The 2,343-nt window shown below is 42.8% G+C and overlaps 1 protein-coding gene across 1 annotated transcript; it reads left to right on the forward strand.

The window, feature by feature from the left end:
- Positions 1-890: 890 nt before the first annotated feature.
- LOC121764154 lies at positions 891-2,120 on the forward strand. Its single transcript, XM_042160234.1, has 2 exons — positions 891-1,829; positions 1,914-2,120. Exons 1-2 carry the CDS (start codon positions 891-893, stop codon positions 2,118-2,120), a joined length of 1,146 nt encoding a protein of 381 aa, XP_042016168.1.
- Positions 2,121-2,343: the final 223 nt, after the last annotated feature.

The following is a 2,343-nucleotide window of genomic DNA, read 5'->3' on the forward strand; positions in this document are numbered from 1 at the left end:
CACTTTCGCCTGTTAAGAGAGAACCGCCTACTCCTTTTGTAAAAACAATGGCGGACAACGGAGGGAACAATGCACCACATCCAGATCTGGTAGTCCAACAACTCCAACTACAACTAGCAGATGTGGTGAAATAGCTAAACGAACAAGATGAGAAACAAGTCATAGTGCCAGTGCAGAACATGTATGCTTACAGAGAGGTAGAGAACCCACCAGTTGGCAACGATCAGATCAATGCCAACACTTTTGAGCTCAGGACAAGATTGCTTAATATGGCAGATGCTAATGCTTTTGGGGAAAAGACCAATGAAGATCCCAACAAGCATCTCACCAAGTTTATTCAGATCAGCAACACAGTGAAGCTTAATGGGGTGACAGATGAACAAATCAGACTAAGGTTATTCACATTCTCCTTGAAAGATGATGCTAGAGACTGGTATGACAGCATAGGGCCAGGATTTGTTAGAACGTGAGATGCCATGGTAGACTTATTTTTGGAGAAATACATCCCACCCAGTGAAGCTCTAAAGAGGCAAGCAGAGATAATTCAGTTCCAGATGAAGCCTCATGAGATAATCCGAGAAGCATGGGCAAGATTCAAGACACTGCCAAAGAGATGCCCCAACCATGGTCTAAATTCGGGACATCAAGTCATAACTTTTTACAGAGGATGCATTCCAGATGCAATGCGTGAACTGCATTGGAGCACAAGAGAAGCACTCCTTCAGTTAGGAGAGAATGAAGCTATGCAAGTGATTGAGCGAGTAGCCTCCAATGATGATGGATGGAATAATGACAGAAACAAGTCTTATAGGGTGGCCTCTGCATTAGAAGATGATAGAATAGACAGAATGTCAAAGTAGCTTGATCTCTTGACCACACAATTGGGAATTATGGAGATGAGACAGTTAGGGCCAGAGATTCAAGGGGGAGTTGAAGGTGTCAACTATGTGCACCAAGGAGGGAATAACATGAACTTCAACAACTATCGCCCCAACCAAGGGGGTGGTAACTATAACCACTATGGTAACAAGGTGCATCCTAATCTCTCCTATGGGAATCCTAACAATACTTTGCAACCACCATCGGGATTCACAGTAGCTAATGGAATGGTCGATGAGCAGAAGCAACCTACTACAGAAGATATCTTGGCAGCATTCATGATTCAGACTACCAAGTACATGGAGAAAACTGACAAGTACATGGAGATTACTAATCAAAGGCTAGGAAAAGTTAAGAATGACGTGCAAAGCTTGAACGTGCACATGAAGAGCATTGACAATCAGATAAGTCAGATCTCTCAAGCTGTGGGAATCCAACATCAACCAGGCAAATTCCCAGCACAGACCATAAACAATCCCAAGGACTGCAAGGCCATACACTTGAGAGGTGGTAATAGCTATGAAGGACCTTCCATGTCTGTAGAGGAAGAGAAGAGTATTCTAGAGGAAGATGTCAGAGTAGAAGAAAATTCCAAGGGAAAGAATAAGGTGGACATTCAGACCAAGAAAGACACAGTGCCAGAAAAGCTGCCCCCTCCCTCCATTCCTACGACAGTTAGGGTGCCCTTCCCATTTGAGGTGAAGAAGAAGAAGTTGGATGAGCAATTCTCCAAATTTCTCGATATTTTTAGGAAGGTGCACATTAATATACCATTGGTGGAAGCTCTGCAAGAGATGCCTACATATGCAAAGTTCCCAAAAGATGTGCTCTTCAAGAAGAAGAAATGGTTTGACTATGAGACGGTGAACATATCTGAAAACTGTAGTGCGATAATTCAGAAAAAGCTACCGGCCAAGCTTAAAGATCCTGAGAATTTCAATATCTCATGCGTAATTGGAAATGACTGACAGACAAAGGCACTGTGTGATCTAGGGGCGAGTATAAATTTGATGCCATTATCATTTTTCAAAAAGATGAAGATTGACACTCTCAAGCCGACTACAATCACACTGCAGATGACAGATAGATCAGTCACCTATCCTAAAGGAATTGTTGAGGATGTTCTGGTGAAGATACACGACTTCATATTTCCCATCGATTTTGTAGTGTTGGATATGGAGGAAGACATGAATGTACCGCTTATCCTGGGGCGCCCAGTCTTAGCAACGGGAAACGCATAGATGGATATAGCAAAGGGAGAGCTCACTCTTTGTATGGGCAACAAACGACACATTTTGTCTATCTATAATGCTATGAAGAGTCGTGAAGACGAGGAACTTGTTATGAAGATGGAGTGCAAAGCTGTGCATGTTGTAGAGGTCCAAAAGACACAACCAATTGAGTCCACATTGGAGGATTTTTCATTTCCGCGATGGATGTTTCGTTCATGTGGTGGATCAATTT

Source organism: Salvia splendens, chromosome 1 (assembly GCF_004379255.2).
Source record: "Salvia splendens isolate huo1 chromosome 1, SspV2, whole genome shotgun sequence".
Taxonomy (NCBI): domain Eukaryota; kingdom Viridiplantae; phylum Streptophyta; class Magnoliopsida; order Lamiales; family Lamiaceae; genus Salvia; species Salvia splendens.